This window comes from Watersipora subatra, chromosome 1 (genome assembly GCF_963576615.1).
Source record: "Watersipora subatra chromosome 1, tzWatSuba1.1, whole genome shotgun sequence".
In the NCBI taxonomy this organism is placed as follows: Eukaryota; Metazoa; Bryozoa; class Gymnolaemata; order Cheilostomatida; family Watersiporidae; genus Watersipora; species Watersipora subatra.
In genome coordinates, this window is record NC_088708.1 from 24,724,162 (window position 1) to 24,747,017 (window position 22,856).

The 22,856-nt window shown below is 35.3% G+C and overlaps 1 protein-coding gene across 1 annotated transcript in view; it reads left to right on the forward strand.

The window, feature by feature from the left end:
• Nucleotides 1-22,856, forward strand: part of LOC137408460 (DNA damage-binding protein 1-like) — a 28,467-nt gene that overhangs the window by 783 nt on the left and 4,828 nt on the right. The window contains exons 2-18 of the mRNA XM_068095001.1: nt 5,296-5,444; nt 6,078-6,358; nt 7,150-7,488; nt 8,437-8,548; nt 10,213-10,296; nt 10,611-10,788; nt 11,197-11,311; nt 12,225-12,333; nt 14,243-14,418; nt 15,588-15,745; nt 15,825-15,932; nt 16,494-16,701; nt 18,097-18,331; nt 18,997-19,096; nt 19,200-19,364; nt 19,519-19,628; nt 21,483-21,608. Of these exons, the coding sequence (XP_067951102.1) occupies nt 5,296-5,444; nt 6,078-6,358; nt 7,150-7,488; nt 8,437-8,548; nt 10,213-10,296; nt 10,611-10,788; nt 11,197-11,311; nt 12,225-12,333; nt 14,243-14,418; nt 15,588-15,745; nt 15,825-15,932; nt 16,494-16,701; nt 18,097-18,331; nt 18,997-19,096; nt 19,200-19,364; nt 19,519-19,628; nt 21,483-21,608 (2,753 nt within the window). The remainder of the gene's footprint in view (nt 1-5,295; nt 5,445-6,077; nt 6,359-7,149; nt 7,489-8,436; nt 8,549-10,212; nt 10,297-10,610; nt 10,789-11,196; nt 11,312-12,224; nt 12,334-14,242; nt 14,419-15,587; nt 15,746-15,824; nt 15,933-16,493; nt 16,702-18,096; nt 18,332-18,996; nt 19,097-19,199; nt 19,365-19,518; nt 19,629-21,482; nt 21,609-22,856) is intronic.

The following is a 22,856-nucleotide window of genomic DNA, read 5'->3' on the forward strand; positions in this document are numbered from 1 at the left end:
TAGATAGGATTTTCTATAACATCAGTTTGAAAAGGGCTATCATTTGAGACTTGGCACAGATCATGCTGTATGTTTTGGACATTGTCAAAGCATATAATAAAGTTTCCAACAGGTCAGTTATAAAAACTTTCATGCCTACCATACAAAAACATTTAGTTGGTAAACTGGGTTTATAATTTGCTCAACTGATTGAACTGTCAATTGCAGTAACTTTCGAAGTGCTGCAGGGTTCCCTGTTGACACCCACCCTGTTCATAGTCTATATTAATGGATCACCTAATCTATGTGATGTCAGTTTGTTAACTGATAACACTCCTCTTTTAGCTGGTTAGCAATGACATTAACAGTACAAGTACATTATAACAATGGGCAGAAATCTGGTGCATGACATTAAATGTTGAAAAATGCTCTGTCCTAGCTTTCAACCAAACCTTATCACTTGGTAATGCTAATTACATTTTAAATGGAATAACACTAAATATCGTACAGAACTGATTACTTTAGGGGCATATCTTGGTAAGATCTTAAGTGCACTAACAATAAGGACAACTGGAGAAGCTATAATTTGGTTGAGCATGATTAGTTAGATTCATAATCTTCTTTCCTTAGCACAATTTCCTAGCTGTGAAGATCTTGCATAGAAAATGCTGCATCTGTACAAGACAGTTAACCAATTTATCTTTAACCCTTTGGGTGCCATTTTCGTATTTTTGCGCAAACAATTTTGTTACCAAAGTTCCATTTTCGCTGTTCTGTGAATCTGCAGTGGCTCAGAACCATTGAAACATAACAACTGGTTAATGAGTATAATGTTTACAAAATATCTACAAACCTAATATATTCACAGTAGAAACCTGTTTAGATTGCCAGTTATAGCAGTTTTAAACAGTTAGGACAACTATTTCATTAATAGTGGTAAAAGAAATGGATAACGACAAAATAATACATATTTCGTTACCATTTTTTAAATGATTTCTAATTATTTACCAAAATTTTAAAACTTTGTGACAACATCCTTAATGTTCTTCATAACTTCTGTCCATTTGTAAAATGTTAATAAGAAATGCAATATTTGTTGTTTATTGCTGAGTAGAAAAATATTAATAGAAAAAGCGATGCCTTGGAAAAGTCAATAATCTGAAACCTTGCGTTTCTACAAACAAGACCTATATTTTTGTATGGTGTTTTCTGTCAATTGTTGTTACGATGGCTAGGTTAAGGTTATGGCTATTGGTTTAAGTTTGAAACCTTTCTGTATTTGATCACTCCGTGTTATTCGTTTTATAAGGCTTCTGCTATCGGTAATTATCATAAACCTCTAGTTGAACGCCATCTCTATTTGAATTTTGAACGCAACCTCCAATTGATCGCCACCCTGAGACACGGGTTAAAAAATAGACTGCCACTCTCCAATTGAATGCCACCTCCATTTAAACGCCACTTTAAAATTTGATCTTTTCGAGCCCATAATATCAACTGGTCAGTAGAAAAGTGTCCACTAAATTGTATTAATGAATCGTTTATATCGATAACAAGTAATTCTCTTGTCCAATTCTAAAGCTTGTCATTTTTTTTTCGTTAAAACTTTGAAAGCAACACCGTAGCAATAATCAATAACGGTCTCAGGCTAGTAGTAGCTCTCTGTTTAACGCGGTCTTTCTTCTTCGAAGTAGCCTACATATATAAAACAAAACGGCTTAAATTTACGATGGTAGATGAATTTTCAAAGCAAGGCTATAGAAATAATTACTGTCTCAGGCTAATAGTGGTTCATTGTTTAACGCGGTCCTAATACTTCGAAGTGCATGTACATATAAAAAAACAGTTTAAGTTTACGATGGTAGATGGAAAGCAACGCCATAGAAATAACTACTAACTTTTCCCAGGCTAAGATTAGTTCCTTGTTTAATGCGGTCTTAATACTTCGAAGGACATGCATATATAAACTGGTTTGCAAGTTTTGGACCAGAGGTTATACGTTTAGTGAACAAACTTTTAGCACTGCATTACTGCTAAATGCAGTGTGTGAAAGTTTTGCTCTGCCGAAAAATTGTTTGGACGCTAATATCGACTGGTTTAGCAGTGCAGAAGAAGAATTGAAGCTAGAAGATGTTGTGGAAAGTATTGGACAACTAGAAGATGTTCGTTCCATCAAAAGCAACAATGTGAACGCAGGCAGCTATTTGAGCAATCGATGGAAATATTTTTGTTTTAAAAACTTTAATTTCTGTTTCTGCGTGTAATATAAGTATGGTTCGTTTATATCACTTGTTCATGAATATATATTTGTATCATCTGATAGATTATTGTTGTATAACTTATTAATATGCAGATTTATAGCGTGTTATTTAATAGCTTCCTTGCAGCTATCTTAACACGGCTTACAATGGATCGATGCTCATAACTCCACTTCTATTGCATATAAAAAGCTAGTTTTGGCTGCAAACTGTAGCAAACATATCAGTGAGTGCAATGAGAGTTTATTCAACAATGTTAAATATAGATATAAAATGAAAATATCTTCAAAATTCGAATGAAATAAAAATTGAAAATGCCAACAAATTGCAAAGAAGGACGCAGGCTATAATATCATCGCAAGTTCATTGCAAGCAATAGATATCAACTGGTAGAGATATTTCTCGGTTTCTTGATGTATATTCATTAAGAGATATTTGACAAGTTAGAGGAAAATTAACATATTTATTGCATTCAAAATGTTTAATATCGGTCCACCGGAAAAAGAGAGCAAAATATAGGTGACATTCGCTTCACCCGTAATAGAAAATAATAGATAATAATAGTAATAATAATAATAGAAAATGCTGACAGCTATTTGAAAAATAGACCATCAGCCTCTATTTGAACGCTACCTCCAATTGACCGCCACCATAGAAGAAGGGTTAAAAAATAGAACGCTATGGCGTTCAATTAGAGGTTTTACTGTTTATTTTGTACTATACGAATTTGTTTGTTAGTCGATTTAACGTTTTTTCCAGGGCTCCGCCTCAGGATTTGTTTTATATTCATATTGCGTTATATAACTCTGCATTATTTATTCTATCTTTTCAAACTGCTTTTATGTTATCTTAACACTTCTAACAACAACATAAAATTCTAGCATTCATACGCGATGAACTATAGCCCAGACAGTTGTTTATGATTTCAAAAAAACATCAATTTATGTATTCGGCATCATCTGCTTTGCTGTAAGATCACTCAAGTCAGGTACTATTGGTCGTATTCTTTTGTTGAAGGGCTTCTAATGATATATTGTACATTTGGGCTAGCTAGATACAAAAAATAAGAGGGCAAGATCCAAAACCAAATGACATGTTTTTGAGTGAAAAAAGTGTCACTGAGGTACATTGAGCGATGAGTAATGTGGCTGTCAAAGAGTTGAGGCAGGATTATATTTACCTCTAAATATTAAGGAAAAATCAGCAGAATTCGCATTTGAAAACCCTTAGCTAACAGATAAATAAATTTAGGCATTCCCTTCTCATGACTTGCTATCACATTAGAAGTACCATAAACTGTTAGTATCAGCACATGATGAAAAGCTAGATAAATGAATTTGTATTATTGTAGTTGTTAAAGCAGTATGTATGTAATGGTCTTACTATAACATATTTTGAGAAATCTGTTTGTGTTAACGATTCTCAGCATTAGATGGTGGGTTAACAAAACTCAAAATTGAGATATTGATCTATCATAACGTATATACTTATAGTCTATTGTGCAAAATAGCTCCAGTGAATCACTTCTCAGTTACAAGCTAGTTATGTTTTGAAGTTCATTTATTTGCACCACTTGCTTCAGTATGTTGTTAAGAAAAAAGGTCAGAAACTGGGAAGAAATCCACAAAAATAGTTTCCGTAAAACTTCTATTCAAATGCCATGGCACTCTATTTTTCAACTTTTCCTCTATAGTGGCGTTTTATTAGAGGTGACGTTCAATTAGTGGGTCGCATTGTATTGCATTGCATTGTAAATAGCTCGTCAGAATTTTCGTAAGCTAAATTGAACTCTTTTATGGGTGAAGCGAATGTCGCCTATATTTTTCACTCTCCTTCAAGCGGCGTGACATTAACCCTTTTGAATACAATAAATCTGTTCTAATTTCAAACTTGTCGAAGATCTCTAAATAAATATGCATTGGGAAGCTGAGAAATGTCTCTACCAGTTGATATTGATTGCTTGTAATTAACCCGCGATGATATTATAGCCTGTGTCCTGCCTGTGTCTTATAGGATGTGTTGCAATTTGTTAGAACCTTCAATTTTTTATTTTAAATTTGAAGGCACATTTTTAATTTATAACTCTATTTAATAAAATTGCATAAAAGCTCATTGCACTCATTGATTTTTTTGCTACAGTTTGCAGCCAAAACTGGCTTTTCATGTGGAATAGAAGAGGAGTTATGAGCATCGATCCATTGTAAACCCATAATGTTTAGACAATCGCTATGATGCTATCAAATGATATGTTATCAACCTAAAAATTTGTAAGTTATACAATAATAAACCATCAAATGCTACAAATATATATATTCAAGAACAAATGACGTAAACAAATCATACTTATAATACATCCAGAAACAAAAATTAATATTTTTGAAACAGAAATATTTGCATCGTTTGCTCGCCCAGTTGCATTCGTTTAGAACCATTTCATCTTCTGGCTTTTCAATACTTTCTACAGTGTCGCCTGACCTCAAATCTTTTTTTGCATTGCTGAAATAATCGATATTAGCGTACAGACATTTTTTTAGCAGAGCAAAACTTTTATGCGTTGCTATTTGAAAAGCTTTTCACGAAAATAATTAACTTTTAGATGCATGCGCGCTAAGCACAACTTTTATAGCCTGAAAATAGTAGTACAGATTTTATCATACATGGTAACCGTTTTCTAGATACGTCGAAGTATTAAGACCCTGTTAAACAAGGAAATACTGCTAACCTGATACAGTTATTAATTATTTCTGTGGCGTTTCCTTTAAAGTTAAAAAAAACCGTAAGCTTTGAAGTTAAAAATGGACTTCGATACGGACAGCAACCGCAAAAGAATTAATTGATAATTATGTAACCGATTCATTATTACCATTTTGTGGACAATTTTCTATTGATCATTTGCTATTATGGGTTCATAAAGTTCAAAGAATGTCAAGGTGACGGCCAAATAGGGATAGTGTTCAATTTAAGGTGGCGGTCAAATAGAGGTTTTTGTGGTATTTTTGACAGTGTTTATTATGAAAATGATCCAAAATGGCTAATGATTAGCATTTCTTTGTTTTAGGTCACTTTACTGGCAAAGATGATCTTAACTTGATCGTAGCAAAGAACACATTACTAGAGATCTACCTCGTATCACCAGAAGGGCTGAAGCCTAAAAAAGCCGTAGAGATTTATGGAAGGATTGCTGTTATGGAACTCTTCAAGCAAAGTGTCAGTAGTTCCCCTATTAAAATCATTTATTCCAATAACATTGGTCACTCCAGTATTCAAAGAATTCTCTCATATTATCTCAGGTTGGTTGAGCAGCAGTTGGGTCTGCTTGGAAAACAACTCACCTAAGTTTTGAGAAATATATGTCACTAACTTGATATTTATTAAATTTGTTGTATTACTAAAGTTTTGCCTTTGGTTTCTGGTGTCATCCTTATCCTTAATGATGATCTTGCTCAAAATTTTAGTAGATTTTATTAGAAATTATTGATAATTTTCTATCAGTGTCAATTGTTTTTGATGTTTGAGGTGATCTGACTGCCAGGATGTTTCAAGATTAAAATCGACAAAACTCGATTGCGGTTAAAACGGTCTGATAGTAAAGGAGGGTCTAAAGGAGGTCTATATTTGCAAAGAGATCAACAGAATTTTGTCGATTCAATTTTGGTCTTGAAACATCCTCCTGGCAGTCAGATCACCTCCAACATCAAAAACAATCGCAAGTGTTAGAAAATTTCTGATACTTGTGATAAAATCAACTAAACTTTTGTGCAAGCCCATCTTTAATTGTGTTCTTGATTATTACAACCAGTTTTCGTGTGCTTTCTAAGTAAATTTACTTGCCTGTTGCAGGAACTCTCTGACAAAGAGTTGCTGTTTATTCTTACAAGTCGCTACAATGCCATGATCCTTGGTTGCGAAAAGTATGAAAACAATATTGAAATAGTGACAAGAGCGCAGGGTAACGTACAAGATAAGATCGGACGAACTCCGGAGAGTGGAATAATAGGCATGATCGATCCAATGAATAAGACGATTGGTTTGCGTCTTTATGATGGGCTATTCAAGGTGATTCCCTTATCTAAAGATATATACAATCCACCTGAGAAGGAACTGAGAGCATTTAATCTGAGGTTTGTGTTTATACTCATCAAGACAATAGAAGAGTTGACCTTTTTTCTAACCAAAGTTATGAGTAACAAAAGACAGTGAGATCCTAACAGGTTGCACAGAAGATGATCTAAACAGTTATGCCAAAATTATTGCCTGAATTTTTGTACTACTGCTTGCTGTTGTTTTCGTCATCATAGATTTCACATATTCTTTCACGTGCAGACATTTTGTTAGCTTTTACTGTGTAAATATGGGTATTGTAAAGCGTTTGGAAACTATGTGCTGTGCTGCAGTACAGCTTGAATTAGACTGATGGTTTTACCATAATTAGCCTACTATCTACTCTTAAAACTGTTATGAAACATGTTATTGATGCTAAAGATGCTGTCGTATTCAAAATACAACAGCCAAATCAAGTACCAATTCACTGAAAGTTAACTCTGTTTAGATATACATGTAAATCCATATATTTTCGTTGCATAATTGATTGTTTTTTCATAAAAAATATAATTAAATATAAATTTATTAGTTAGAATTTGTAATAGAAAAAATTTGAAAACAATTTAATTTATTTTCATACGTGCAACAAATAAATTATTACAACCAATCACGAGCTAGGAATGTAGTGGAATGCTTTTATCTCAGTAAATAAGAAATGCAACATATCATTGATTTTCTGAATTGCTAAATTACTCCGGTATGAATTAAGATAATCAACTCTTCAGCTTAGTTGCGTTACTGTATATAAATTACTGGTAACTGTTTACTCTCTGAAGCAGGTCTGTGTGACAATCTGATTTTCTCTTTGCAGACTCGAGGAATTAAACGTGATCGACATGAAGTTTTTGCACGGCTGCAGCACCCCAACTATTATACTTATCCACCAGGATTCACACGGCAGGCATGTTAAAACGTATGAAATCAATCTACGAGAGAAAGAGTTTCAAAAAGGACCGTGGAAGCAAGACAATGTTGAGAATGAAGCATTCATGTTGCAGCCTGTTCCATCGCCATTTGGTGGGGCATTAATAATAGGCCAAGAATCTATCACCTACCATGGGGGAGACGGGCAGCCTATCACCGTTGCTCCAAGTATTATAAAACAGAGTACAATTACTTGCTGTGGTGAAGTGGACAAGAATGGGTCAAGGTTGGTCACGATTTTTCTCTCAGTCATCAGCCGTAAAGAAGCTATGACACATTAATTTTGACGAATTTATACAATAAGTTTTTCATGCTAGGATTCATTTATGCAAAATCTAATTGTAGATTGCTTCTCTTTGTCTGACCTTGTGCGATGGTCTGTCGAACTACTGATGTCTACGCGTTAATTGCTGACTACGCAATACTCTATATGAGAATGTATATTGAACAATTAAAATTAGGCAGTTTTCATATTTTTATTGCAACGAAAATTGGGAGATTATGCTTGTGTGAGTTTTGTAATAGGTGAAGATGCTTGATAAAAACTATACAAAATCTCATCTGCTATTTATTTAACATTGCCAACGAATGTCATAGTGATATAATACAGCTTCTGTAAATAGTCTACAATTCTATACAATGCAAATGAGAAGAATTGGGTGGAATGACAGAGCTACCATTATCATATTAGTAATAAAATTTGTTTCCCTGATTGATATTGTGCTATCCGAAACAAATTTCTTCAAAAGCCTCAAACAGTAGATAACAATACAGTGATGAGTGTTGCCCAGAATGCTAAATTTTTTATTTAATCGAGTCGAGGATCAGCTACATAACTATACCGACAAGACTGTGTTTGCCATTGATCTATGTTACTGCTTGCACACAAGCACGCTGAGTGATTACATTATTTTTCTAGTAAATTACTCTTGAAATGAAGTTGTCTGCACTGTAACCATTTTCATACACTGTTTCGACTTTGCCACTTACACCCTTCCTTTATCTTATATGAACAAAAGCTCATCTTTATGGTGTCCACTCCGCCCTCATTCTGTGGTGATAATGTCGCCTTTTGCTAGCCATGCAGGTGTGTCATGCTGCCGACTACGCATGGTTCTTGTGATGCCGAGTCCTTGTCCTTCACTGCTAGTTTATATACCTCGGTTGTATGTAGGTATCTGATGGGAGATATGCAGGGACATCTCTTCATGCTGTTACTAGAGAAAACTGAGAAGATGGATGGCTCAGTCACTTGTAAGGACCTTAAGGTTGAGCTCCTTGGTGAGGTGAGTCTTCCCAATGTACTCTCTTTTATATTGTTAAAGAATAGAGAAAGCATAATATTATTATGCTTTATTAGTTATCTTGAGGTGTTGACTGATGTTCTAAAAAAAGAATCAAGGAGATTGACCCCCTAGAAGCTGAGATATAGACAGCCAAACACAGGTCTACCTAATAAAGAATCAGAGGAAAACCCTTCGAAAATCCCGAAAACTATGACGTATAAAATCGACTTAATGGTCATGTGCCGGAGTTGCGCACCCTTACCGCCGTTACTTATAATGATTGTTTTGGCTACGAGATGTGAAACGCTTCTCGCGATAGTAAATAATTTACATACTAGCTCTGGTTTCTCAGGAAAATCATCCAAACATTGTGTGGTAAAGGCATTTGCCCACAACCCCTCGCCATGATTTTTTAAAGCAGAAGAGCAGATTTTTACTATTGTGCTTCAAATTTTAACTCGATCTCCACGGATATGCTCCGAAGATCATCTGTTCAACGAACGGCGCGTGTATAGTCTATATGCGATATCCGCGATTGCAGTTTGTTTAGAATACGAAATAGGAATGGGACTTTTTGTTCCTTCATCATTTTTCTACTGTGTATCTACTGCAGCATTCAGTTGATTTTCATGATTATCGTCACTATTAACAGACTGGAAGTTCACTACAGCCATAATCTTAAAAAGACTAACTTGACCGTGCTGCTCTTGCTACAAGAAAAGAAAACGATAACTTTTGCTTTGATTTTTCTATTGATCTATTATCTTATCTATGATTATTTTTTATGATTTATATAATATTCATAATGCATATTATACAAAATAATAATATAACTGCGTATAGAATAAATGATGTAACTAATATAATTTGTAGAAAATTCCAAATGATAACCGAGATTGATGATTGATTTAATTGATTCTATTTATTAGCTATAGTTAAAAAAATCTGAACAACGCTAAAGATGAGTCTGAATAGGGAAGCTAAGTAGGAGAACAACAAAACTGAGCTGAACTAGCAAGAAAGCGAAATGTTGCGAAATAATAGATGCGTGTAATTATTTTATGCTAAAACTAATCTACACGTCAGAGGGACTGGTTCGGAATTCTAGGAGCGATGATTGTTAGGCCCAATTTGATTGTTCTATACTTCCAGGGATTAAACCAATTAAAACGCCGTGATTGTTATAGGAGAGCGCATTAGTTGGCTTAATTGACCAATGACACACAAGTCGATTTCATACGTCATATATTGATGATTACCAAAACACTTTTGTTTTTTGGTAGACCTGTGTTTGGCTGGCTATATCTCAGCTTCTGGTTGGTCAATCTCCTTGATTCTTTTTTTAGAACATCAGTCAACACCTCAAGATGAATAATAAAGCATAATAATATTATGCTTTCTCTATTCTTTAAATCAAATTCATTAATGCTGTAACTTCACCTGTGATCATAGCATCAGTTCCTTGATATTGTTAAATCAAGTTCATTTGGTGCTGTAATTTCACCTGGGATCATAGCATCAGTTTGGTTGGCATTACAAACTATTGGCATTGTTTTCATTCTCGAGTTGTACATTCACAGATGTTATTTTTATCAAGCCTTATAACAGCTATAACTATGTTAACATATAACTAAAGCTGTAGGCTTCTTGTTATTATGTTCCAGACTAGTATTCCAGAAACTCTCTCTTACTTGGATAATGCCGTCGTATTTGTTGGCTCTAAGCTTGGCGACTCTCAATTGATACGCGTGAGTACGCTGATTCTCCTCTTAGCTTGTAGTTTGATTCTGTTAGCCCTGCTCTCTCTACATTAGTGCTGTGATACTCGTATCATGTGATACATTACCTTATTGTACATGTACCTTTGGATTTTAACTATGCACATGATGTATATAATAACTTAGTTCACGTGGTGTCTTGTACGCATCCGTAAGTGTAATCATATTCAGACATATATAACTTGTCTACGAGAGCTCAAGTATTGACAACCTTTACAGTATGTCTAAATACTGATTGTAATTGCTGTCATATGCTGAGATTTAAGAGCAGTTGAATATTTTAGCTGGATATTACTGCCGATGAACAGGGCTCTTATGTGCAATGTATGGACTCTTACACAAACCTCGGACCAATTGTGGACATGTGCGTTGTTGACCTTGATCGTCAAGGTCAAGGACAGCTTGTGACATGTTCAGGCGCGTATCGAGATGGCTCTCTTAGAATCATTAGAAATGGAATCGGTATGTAGTGGGCAGTGGCCATCTATAAGTTTTTTTTATGGTTTTTCGCAAATTTATTGTGAACATCTGGTATGCATGACTTTTTGTATTAGACTGATGCTGCTGCTATTGTTTTATGGAACATTGCTTTCTCGATATCTTCATTAGATGGAGAGATTTTTACTCTCCTACTTTCTATGTACCATTGGTGTAAATTCATTAGTGTCGAAATACAACTGGCAGGAATATTGCTGAGGTGATGTAACGTTGATAATATTATAAATAGATTATTATTATTGATCGGTTGGTACTGAGGGTGCCAGAGTTGAGAGGATGTGCACTGTGGGGATGCAGAGTGAGGGGAGACGATCCATAGGATATGATGGCGTAAAAAAGTATGTACAACCGATTGTCTGTTTGTGTTACCAGGGATACAAGAGCATGCTAGTATTGACATGATGGGAATAAAGGGCCTGTGGCCACTCAAAATCGAAGCTACTGAAACAGACAATGTTCTTGTTCTGTCATTTGTCGGAGAAACAAGGTTAGATGGAGTAAAGTGCATGAGCGGTTGCTTGGAACTACATTTTGCAATGTCTGCTGATATAAAAAAGTTCCTGTTATAATGTACTAGGTAAATGACGGGTAATAAAATAATTATCCAGTAAATTTGAGTAACTTAAGCTAGTAACATGAGCTAGTCTAAATCTTTACTATACTAATAACTGTGTTCATCTGTCTGAAGCCAGCTTGTACTAATAAGGCTACTTATAATCATTACATTTTGCTTAATGATCTTTTACATAATCATGATCTTGAAGCGTTCTAATAGTAACCAGTTGTATTTTCGCAAACGCTGAATAAGTATGTGCGCAATTATCTGGTAGTGTTGTGGTTAGCTCTCTGGTCTGCAAAACTGGTGGTTCTGAGTTCAATTCCATTGCGAAACTTATTTTTTATTCCTAGACTTTAATCGCTCAGATGACAAGTCACAGACGACAAACAAACGCTGAGATTTATATACAGTGCATCTCCCAGGTTATGGCGTCCCTGTTTTGCAGTTTTTTCGCAAATATATTCACATTTTCACATTTCATTGCAGATCATAGTCACTAAATGCATTAAAGTTACTGTAGGTAACTATATTTACTAAGGTTAATATACTATATTGTTACTAATTTTTAATATGTACTGTAGCCTACATATATAAAATTTTGATGTTTTTACCAAGGGGCTGTTTGCATTAGATGATTACCACGGGTTTCTATAGCCTTCTATGTGATATTTTTTCCTTATGATGCCAACACTGAAATGAATTAATGCCTTATGGCAGGGTCCATTGCATATAGATTCACATAACACTAAATTACACGACATGAATTTCATCATTTGGCATCATGTCTTCCACAACTGACTATTATTACTAAGCGCCTATAATGCATTCTCTCATATTTCAGGTTGTTGAAGTTAGCTGGAGAGGAAGTCGAGGAAACAGAGATTGCTGGTTTCCAGTCAGGAGAGAGGAGTCTTTACTGTAGCAATGTCTGCCACAATCAGATACTTCAGGTTAGTTTGTTAACTTCGTTAACTCGTTGGGTCATTGTTGGCCCATTGTATTTAAATGATGTACAAAATTAATCCATTGCGATATTCGCTTGCTATGTCAAAACCTTCATATGTTGGATTAAAGATTCTTATAAAACTGCGATGTATCTTGTTTAATTCATTCTAGATAAAAAAGTAATGATAAACATATCAAGTTGTGGTATATGGTATTAAAAAGAATGCATTAATTTATATAAAATTAAAGATGAAAGTCCAAGTTATATATAAAACTAAACCAGTGAAGTACTGTCTTTATTTTAATGCGTGTGTTAAGTAGTATGTGGAGGAATTTAGGAATGTGTCCGTTGTTTTATTGTGTGTAATCTTTAGGTGAAGCATAGCAAATAACAAAAAGTTTAAACAAAGCAAAAGGGAATGGCGGGAGTATAACGCACATCTTTAATGATGAATGGAAGTTTTTGGCTGAAAGTTTGTATAAAAATCCTTTTTTGTGTTTTTTCAGATGAGACCTAGAATAGAAAATAGCAGGTAGTGTAAAAGACATGCAGCTATGACATACAATCTATTGGCAATATATGTTACACTGGTAAAGCATGCTGCCAGTATGAGTGCAAACCCAAAGGAAATTTACAATTTAATATCTTCAATATCTGGCTCATCACTGGATTCACCAAACAGTTGCGCAAAATCTTCTGGAGTTATGTTTATATTAGTGTCCCCTTCACGTGGGGACGTCAGTTTCTTCACCTTTGTATGAGTGTCTTCTGTATCTTTTATTCCTAATACCTGTCTTTAGAAAACTCTTGATGACTTCTTTTGATGTTTTAACTCAGGATGTCACAAGAGATAAGGCTGGCTTTGTACTATTTGCTCCTGCAGATTACTCTTTTTCATAAGATTTCTTGTTTTTGCCGGACATCTTGTTTTGATAATGATTACTTTGCACTCTGTAGCCATAATAAGGATTTATTGGGCAACAGCAAGCTATGTGACTATCCATATTAACCCGTGTAACAGGCAACCTTAACTTTTAGTCAGAAATAAGTACCAAATTTTGCGCGTTATATTCGAATACATACTGTAGTAATTAGTAGAAAGGATTTTTATTTGTACTTAAGAGATATGTGAATGAAATGTAGGCTCAGCAATGAGTAGGTTCATCGCTAGATTGGGTCATAGAAATACACTCTGTGACTTACACTAACTTACAACTTATGATTCAACTCAGTGTAATTTATTATCGCTGTACCTTTGGCAGTCACATGCACCGTGAGAGATTGTAATGTGTAGTCGCTATGTGCATAATTAATAGTGAAAAGGCAATGTTGCTGAGTGGTGTAGTGGTTAGGGTGCCAGTCTGTAAATTGAAGTATCTGAGTTTAATTCTCGAGCAAGGCAATTTTTTTCCTAACACTCTTAGCGTGGTTTCGGATAGACGGACAGACTGACACCACTCTTATTGTAGTAAAGATTTCTATGTTTTGTTTTTCATTTTCACTGGTTCTTTTACCCTCACGCTCAAAACTGCTACATTTTGGGTTTCGGAAATTACTTGGAATGTCGAGACAAATCTTTGCTTAAATGTTATGCTGTATGACCACAAAACTATTTGTAGAGGTGATTGCAAGTCAGTGTTTTGACCGTATCGATGGTTTGATCTATATATGATTGGTCGTAGTTGAGAACATTCAGACCTATTTAGAAAGAATCGGCCATGCTGTCATGTCTCCCTTAATACTTATCACAAGCGATCATAAGCTGCACTCTGAATTGTTTTGATTGTTGTTCAGCCATGTACCCCTTTGTGATCGCTTAGTCTTTATCAATTCCTAGCATTCTGTGTAGGTTATAGCAATGTTTGTAACTGTATACCTTTGGATGCATTAGTTCAATTATAGATATTTTTTAGATGACAGTTTCTGCCATTCGTCTTATCTCCTGCTTTGGAGGTCAGGTTGCCGAATGGCGACCAGATGATGGACGCACTATAAATGTGGTAGCAGCCAATGATCATCAAGCTATTTGTTCGTGTGGTAAACAGCTCTTCTACTTGGCTATTGAGGAAGGAAAGCTTACTATGGTTCGGTAAGACTGTTTTCACATTGTTGATGTTTTTGCTTGTCATGCAGTTAACTTATACTAACTAGTAGGTAAAACATCGCATTTATTTCATCAATAAATATTTGGTAGCGTTAATATTTTTTCTGTTATTAAAATACACTGGAGGCGAACAGGTCCTGTATGGTTGAACTGTTGGTCATGAGTTCAATGACGGTTTTATTTTGAAATCTTCATTTTGAAGCAAATTTTAAATGCTACTATAGACTAGTGACTGATCATCTATCTACCATCATCTATTACTGTATGGTATGTATGAACATTGAAATATGGTATACAGTCACACCTAGACACTCAAGTGCCCCAACCTATGAAAACTTTGAGATACGAGCAGCATTTTGAGCATTATTTTGCTTTGAGATATGAGACAACTTTCAGATATGAGCATATGTGACGGTTCTCGATGCGGCTGCTAGGTGGCCAAGTATGTGGGAGGCAGCTTTCGAGACCAGCCTCGCTCAGTCTTTGTCACCGAATCAGTTTTTAAAAGTTTTAAAAAAGGTTAGTTAAAAGTGATAGTGAAAGCGAGACTAAAAAGCGCCGGGCCTGAAGAAGATAATCAAAAAAATAAGTTGAAGACAAAATTAGAATTAAGATAAATGTAAGATTTAAACTTATTTGTAAGTGTGTGTATTTAGTCAGCTAAATTCATGTAAGTTAAATTAAAACTTGGGTTATGGTACGTAGTGTCACAAAAGTTTAGCTTACCGAATGCGTTGCCGCGAAGTCTTTCTGTAATCCCCCTTTAGCTGCTACGTTTGTCTCGAATGTGAGAACTCCATACAGTACTGTGCATAGTAATGTTACATTTTATTGCAGATTATATCCACTAGATAGGTATTTGTTACTTTGTGAGTGTAGATAGTGAATTAGAACAAGTAAAACATTTTTCCATCGTAATATCCTGTTTCTAGGTGGTTTTTTCGTATTATGGAAATAGATTAATTTGTATTTGGTTATTTTATATAGAAACCATTGCTTTGAGATACGAGCTAAGTCCGATAATGCATTAATAATGCTGTATGACTATTCACAGGGCTTTTGGCCAGTTATTTTTTACTAGGCATCTAACTACCTTTGGTTATTTGATTTTATTGGTGGGATTAAGATTAAGATCAATTCCAATTGTGTTCTAGATCTGTTCATCTGTCGGCTGAAGTAGCCTGTCTTGATATTACCCCTCTGTGTGGGGAGCCAAAGGCCGACATGTGCGCTGTGGGATTATGGGATATATCCGCTCTTACTATCAATCTAGAAGATCTGCAGGTGCTGCATCGAGAACAATTGGGAGGAGGTAAGTCTAGTTTGTTTTAGTGTAAGTTTAAAAATTATTGTCTGTGTATATGTGTGACTCATACTTAGGCTTGTTTCAGAAATCCTCCCTCGTTCTATTCTCATCGCGACATTTGAGATGACTCCGTATTTGCTCTGCGCCATGGGAGATGGTTCGCTATTCTACTTTAATCTAAGCAAGCCTTCAGGTATCTATGAAATCAGAGAACGAGAGTGGAGAAATGTTTTTAATAAAGAGTTACCGTATCTTATGTATCAATGTAGCGGAGACAATTCTCTACTTTCGGAAGTATTTGCTTGCATTCTTGCTGTTTATTATCGATACATGGGTTTAAGTCTTTGCTAATATGCTGCATGACAATCTTTAATCAACCGATTGTGGTTATTGATAGCTTTTTGTCTAACTGGGTTTTAAGAGACAGCAATTGTGGCATCTGATAGCCAGAGAGTCTTTTTTTCTCATTATCGTTTGTTGATGTAGCCATTTATTTCCAACATTATTAAGTTTCTTTTAACTTCATTCTAGTGAGATAAAGGCTAGTTAAATCACTTTGAATAACTGGGATGCTCGAGAAATGTTACTCTATCGACCCGTTATCTGCTGATGGGTTCTAAATTTTTTTGTTTGAGAATTCAAAACCATTATTTCGGTGTCTTACGTTAATATTACTGTTATATGTTAATATTTTTAGTATAAATATGAATAATTTCCCCTATTCTGTTGATGCCTGACCACTTGCTGATTGCAGGAGTTGTAACAGGAAAAAAGAAGGTAACTCTGGGCACCAAACCGACGGTGCTTAAAACGTTCAAGTCTCGCACAGCGACTTACGTCTTTGCATGTAGTGACAGACCAACAGTGATCTTCTCCAGCAACCTAAAGCTAGTTTTTTCTAATGTCAACCTCAAGGATGTAACCTTCATGTGTGCACTCAATGCTGACCTTTATCAAGACAGGTACAACTTTTCCTGTTCTCCTAGCGGGTTTTAGTTGAACATCATTAAACCTCCGCTTGCCATCACCTCTACAATAGGTTATATGACATAATTATACAAAATGGCATGTGGCATGAAAAATTTTTTAATATTTAACATCCAGAATTTCTTAAATCATGACCGGTTTGTATGTAAAAATAAAATTGTAAATAAAACGTTAAGATATAAACATTATATAAATTAAATTGATGCAAACTTTAGAGTAATTTGTAGTTACACTACGTATACCAGCGTTGTTGAGCTTACACTTTTGTTTAAGTTAAAGTAGCAAAAATCTTTATTTAATATCACTTTAGTAACCTATTTTTTACATATAATTTAAGCTTTTCTGTTCAGCTTATTATCTGGTTTTCATTAATGCATTTATTTTAATGCTCTTTGCAAAAACCGTAAGTCTTTGTCATTGTTTGTTGGTCCTGGAACGAATCGGACAAAATTCAATGTATTCTTGGAAGCATACCGTACTTTTCGGACTATAAACCACACCCCTATATAAGCCGCGTCTGCTTTATTTTCCAAAAAACGATAGTAAAACAATACATAGGTCGCACATTTGTATAGGCCACAGAACTCAGGACGGTGCTTTTTAACGCGGCAGCAACTTTACTGTTAATAACCGAACAGTGCCTAACGGCACTGTTTCGTATTAACTGATGCTTTTTAACCTAGTGCCTATCGGAACAGTACCATTAGGCATTGTTTTGTATTTTATTTCACCGCTAGAGGCGCAATAACCGAAGATTCTGGTTAATGCGCCCTAGCGGTGAAAGAAAAAGCTATAGAATAGCTGCACCCTTATATAAGCCGCATGGCTCAAATCATCAGAAAAAAGTAGCGGCTAATAGTTCGAAAAGTATGGTATTTGTTTTGACATACAACTGTTTTGATACACGAAGCAAAGTTCAGGATGGATTTACTTTGTATTTCGAGGTTAGAGTATTACTCCTATTATAACAGGCAGCTTTATGACAAGCTCAATGCCTTATACATACACAATCTAAATGCTGGTCAGCATTTCTAGCACAATGCATGGCTTGGCTTACAATGCAGATTGTTCAACTGAGGGTAACTGAGGTTAACTGTTTTGTGGCTTTCTTTTGCTTCAATCGCTTATGTTAACAACTTTTAAATTATGTTAACACCTTGTGAGCTGCAAGCTTTTTTATTTTATTTCTATTTAAATTTTTTCAGTTGGAGAAGTGTCAGGTAGAAATCTTTTGCCTTAAGTAAGCCCTATTTCAGATACATATTTTTACGAATAATTACGGATATTTTTGACTGATCATCCACTAGAACAATACAAATGTTTGCTGTTTACTATATGTGTTGTTACTTAATGATTTATCTAATTTATAGCCTGGCAATTGCTGATGAGTCAAGTCTTACTATTGGCACCATAGATGAGATACAAATGTTGCACATTCGCACGGTCGCCTTGCAAGAGACACCACGGCGTATAGCTTATCAAGAGGGTACAGAGAGCTTCGGTGTAATCACAATGAGGATAGATGTGCAAGGGACAAACGGACCAGAGCCCGTGCGTGGCAGCGCTAGTGTTTTAGCTAGTAACAGCTCTACAAGCATTAGCAAGGTGTGATGTTTGCATGTATTTTCCTAAAGCTAGTTTTCATCTTCACTTTATCCAAAGTATTCACTTTATAGTTGGAGTGTTTTTAGCATAAACAGTCGGTTACATTTCGAGAAGCACCAGAAGAAGTTTTGCAAAGTTATATTGTGTTTTGTGAGGTTATTGCCAAAACAATTTGTTTCTATGAATAATACATGTGTCAAGAGTACCACTTGAAATAATATATGCTTATCGTCCATTTGTATGTAACTGAAAAGCAGGGATTCTTGTTACCATGAACATCTTTCTAGTCTAATTTGATGTCATTTTTGTAACTGAGACCTTTGCTTCTCGTACCAACCGTGACTCATACCAACCGTGACTCGTACCAACCGTGACTCGCACCAAGAGTGACTTGTACCAAGAGTGACTCGTACCAAGAGCGACTCGTACCAAATGTGACTCGTACCAAGAGTGACTCATACCAAGAGTGACTCATAGAGTGCTCAGATTAATTTACCTTATGCTAATCAGTGTTTAACAGTCATGTAGGCCATCTTACCTTAACTAAATATGACATGAATTCAGCTCAGTGGTATGCTAAATTCAGTTCCTTTGACACCTGAATGGTAAATAGCATAAGTTATTTAAGGTAAATGCACCATTATGTAACTTGATTTTCTGTCTAGGTTTGGCAATCAGGCGCCTCGGCCGGTTCGGGTGACCATAACATCGGTGATGAAGTGGAAATCTACTCTCTCCTTTTCTTAGACCAGCAAACATTTTCTGGTAAACCCCATTTGTCTGCTCTCATATCGGCTTGGCATGGTCAGTTTTGCTTCTGCCTTCACCATTTTGAGGTTCATTCATTATAAATATATGTTGTTTTCAGTAACACACGCCCACCAGTTGCTGCTTAATGAGTACGCTGTTAGCATCACGTCAACCAAGTTGGGTAATGACCCTGATCCGTACTATGTTGTTGGAACAGCTCTTATATCTGCTGAAGAACCAGAGCCATCTCAGGGAAGGATAATTGTCTTCTCATACTCTGATGGTAACAGCAGCGATGCGTTCTTTTGTGATTTTTCATACCCGTTTATTTTTTTTATATGCATATCATATAAAGGTCATCTACTTTCTGTTTATCGCTGCCATATCATGTAAATATTGTCCATTTCATTTAACCGTGGGCCACTTTTTTTATGAAGGCAAGCTGACTACTGTGGCAGAAAAAGAGATCAAAGGTGCTCCTTATGCAGTTACTCCTATGGCCATGGCAGATGGTAGCATCAAACTCCTTGCAGGCATCAACAGTACTGTAAGTGATGAGTGTTGAGTGTCTGTAGTAGCATTATAATGGAGTCACGCTCTCTTTTCACTCGTCATTATACTGAGATATTCATTGGAGCTTATGATTGGCTAAAAATTAGGTTACAGATTAATCCTCAGCTTGAGCATTCTTGTTTTTAAAGGTGAACTTTTTTTCCTTGCTGCTGGCCTGTCATATATACCCCTACCGCTCCATAAAAACATTGATATTTTAGGATGCAAGATGTTTTTGTGTTTCCTTCATACACCACTCCACAGGTAGACTCGGAAATTATTTGTAGTTGACTAGAGTACACGAAGGGCGATCATTGAAACCTATACATAGTTTTGGAGTTGTCCTCGGAATGCCGTTTTCATTAATAAGTGATCATCACCTTAATTATTCAAATGGCTATTGAAAAATTTGCAGACGAGTCTGGTTATTAAATTTTTATTACTTTCTGAATGCGTGTGTTGTACGACAGCGAGCAATTATAATTCCTTACAGACAAAATTAATAATTGACGGAGATTTCAGCTTGTTTTTTAATGATGTATCAACTAGACATCTATGACTTGATGCTTGTGTATCATTTTCTATCCCGATGGTGAAAAAACTTTCCAACAATTGCGAGTAACATTGGACAGACGTCTGCATGCCGTATATGTATAGGAAATCTGAACACACTACCTCATCTATCATTTTATCCGGTGAATAATGAGTTAATTATTGTTACTGAAAGCTTAACATTTATGTTGCACAACCCCAAACAGTAAGTAAGTGTAATTTACTCATTTTGAATGCAATTTTTATTATTCAGTGAAGCATGTTTTTTGTTGTACGGCTTCTTTAATTTACAGAAACACAGACTTAAAGGATGTGGTCTCATGCTCTAATTTAACTAGCTAGATATTATAATCAACTAGTCTTGATTTAGACTAGCAGTTTATCTGATATGAAGTTTGAATTCCCACAATAGTTTGCTGCCATTACAGACTTAGAGATGTGACATTAGTGCTCTAGCAACTTAACACAGTAATAACTTCCTCATGCTCGGATTTATGCCGAACATAATTATCATTGTTTTTCTTCGGGCTGACCTTTTTGCAATTGAATGTTAAAGTGCTGACAGCTAGTTGCTGTAATTGCTGTCTATACAATACTTCATGTGTGCAACTATGCATCTATCATGAAAAATGGGCTGTTTCGTATTCATGATGCAGCTAGAAATAAGAAAGTTTACATGAACTCTTTATGCGATATTTAAACGAGTTCTAAAACACAAGTTCAAGTTTTTAAACAAGTATTAAAAAAACGGTATTATTAAAAACAGAATTACAGTTCAACTAATAATATAGAGTTTTCTGAAGGAGCTAGTGCAAGAGATATTAGTGGTGCAAGTATTGATGCCCAGCGAGACATGATGAACTTAATTTATATGATAATTTAAATCCAACTAATTAGATAGACCGACCTTTATCATAATAATAATATGATTCAGTGAGCTAACTGATTATCAATTATTTTACAAGGAAGTTATTTTTGGTTAAAATAAGTTATGTGCAATGTCTCTATTTTTAAATTTACCATGATCACTAACAGCATGAGTAACTCATCCATTCTGGATCAGTATATAAGACATCACATGGGCTATAGGATATACTGTACATTAATTACGCGTTTTCTACTGACACGCTTTAATATTTTAGGCAAAACTCACATCATGTACAGTATATCATATTGGATTGCAAATGTGCTGAGAGAAGCATTCAATTTGTGCTTTGTATTTTCATTGCTTATATTTGCACTTGCATGCGTCTTCTATGACTCATCGACTGCAGTTTATTACAAACTGAATGCACAGGTTCGTCTGTTTGAGTGGACATCAGATAAAGAATTACGACCAGAATGCCAGCACTCCAACAACATTGTCTGTTTGTTTCTGAAAGTGAAAGGAGAGTTTATTCTTGTTGGAGACATGATGAGATCGGTGGGTCTTTGTATGCTGTTTTACAGAAGCCTCTGCTAGTCCTTCATTGGTGCTGTAGCTTTCCATTGTTGTCTTTGTAATTACTCTATATATTCTTCTAGCTTCTGTTTTCAATTTCATGTTATACAGTACAAAGTCTAGTTGCGATTGCCATGAAGCGTGAGTTTTCCAATGTACGATATAAAATTTCAGCAAATATTTAATTTTGACCGAAAGTAATTTTAGCTTCGTAGTTTCATCAGTAAGATGAAGACAAATTAACGAGAAAATGGAAAACAATAAAACTATATAAGTGAATTTAGTGTAAACACCATCTACCTTAAAGGTTGACTTGCAACAAAATTCACATTACAGTTATTTGGTATCATAAGATTCACCATGTCTTACTCTGTTGTGTTGTAGGTGCAAAATATATGGAAAGGTGATTACAAGATTTTAAAAGCTAAAAAACGAACAGTTATTCGAAGCCACACGAGGCCGCCGTTGTTTGGATTCGTTTTCCAAAACGGCTCAAATGGGGCGTAGTTGTTACAGGATGGTTTCTGTTTACACTTTCATGCAACCTCATTCGTCGAACTATTTTCACAAATATACTTCACGCATTCAATAAAACCATGTCTATTGCTCTTACGCGTCTGTTTTATCGTCATGTAATGCTGTCACTTTCAGCACTGATATCTTATAACTTACCTTAAAAATTTGTTAAACTTTTTAACCTTAGCTCGAAGGAGTACTTATAATTGTCTGATAATCATGACGAGCCTGTTGGTCACCTGGGATAATCGAAAAGTGCTGCAAAAATTATTTGCGAAGTATTGGGTCACATGATCAGATTACGACTTGACGATTAGATAATGCCGAAACAAAACTGTAAACTAGCGAGCATCTATATTTGATACGGGGTCTTCAGTAAAACCCAAAGTGTTTGTCATAAACTAGTGCTACGATAAGTTTTTTATTGATCTTTTTGTTGGCCGTTCAATTCACGTTAGAACATACGTGACAAGACGATAACCAAATTTCGTGGCTACGTCACCGAAATAAAGAGATTCCAATCTACGGCGGCTTTTCGTTTTTGAGCTTTTAAGAGCTTGTAATCACATTTCCACATATTTGGCACCTACAACACAATAGAGTAAGACATGGTGAATCTTTTGATACCAAATAACTGTAATGCGAATTTTGTTGCAAGTCAACCTTTAAGTTATACAGTGTATTTTTATTACCACCTCTACCTATGAACCTTTC